Source organism: Eurypyga helias, unplaced genomic scaffold (assembly GCF_000690775.1).
Source record: "Eurypyga helias isolate BGI_N326 unplaced genomic scaffold, ASM69077v1 scaffold1026, whole genome shotgun sequence".
In the NCBI taxonomy this organism is placed as follows: Eukaryota; Metazoa; Chordata; class Aves; order Eurypygiformes; family Eurypygidae; genus Eurypyga; species Eurypyga helias.
Genome location: NW_010254401.1, coordinates 41,014 through 41,597, shown reverse-complemented (window position 1 = coordinate 41,597; position 584 = coordinate 41,014). Strand labels below are relative to the sequence as shown.

Here is a 584-nt window from a genome sequence, read left to right as displayed (position 1 = left end):
GCACGTCCAGCTGCCCCCCGCCGCAGCCGGAGCCGTGCCCGTGCCCTGCAAGCTGAATCCTGCCGAAGCCCTCTCCCCCAAGGTCTACGGGGGCTTCCAGCTCGTTCCTGCTACCGACGGCCAGTTTGCTTTTCTCATCCCGAACCCTGCCTTTCCACCCAGCTCCGGACCGGTTATTCCTCTCTATGCCAACGCCAACGTCCCGGTGTCCGCAGGCGGGTAACGCGGCAGCCCCCCCGTCGGCATCCCCGGTGCAGGGGTTGACATCATTTGGGGGCAGCATTGTTCCAGCGTCCCAGGCGGGGAGTCCCATCGGCGAGCGCAGTGAATCGGTGTGGAGGCCTTGGTGACTTGCCTAAAACGATTCCATACCCTCCCACCCCCTACCCCGACCCCTCCCCAAAAAAATCAACTCTTCTGTTGGCTCCGTTGTATGGAGCCCTGTTATGTTTGGGTTTTTTAAGCAGATTTAAACAGAAAGGAAAAAAGGACCTCACTATGAACGTGCTATTTATTATTTTCAGAGGTTGGGATCTCAACTTGTATTTTTACTCCTTTAAAATGCCTTTATTTGAGATACTTTT

The 584-nt window shown here is 55.7% G+C and overlaps 1 protein-coding gene across 1 annotated transcript; it reads left to right on the top strand.

Annotated features, from left to right (window-relative positions):
- Nucleotides 1-4: 4 nt before the first annotated feature.
- On the top strand, nt 5-350 carry HES1 (hes family bHLH transcription factor 1; the record flags this gene model as incomplete). Its single annotated transcript, XM_010152945.1, is given in 2 exon segments — nt 5-213; nt 215-350. Coding segments are annotated over 2 exon segments (345 nt in total), but the record flags the coding sequence as incomplete, so codon positions are not given.
- Nucleotides 351-584: the final 234 nt, after the last annotated feature.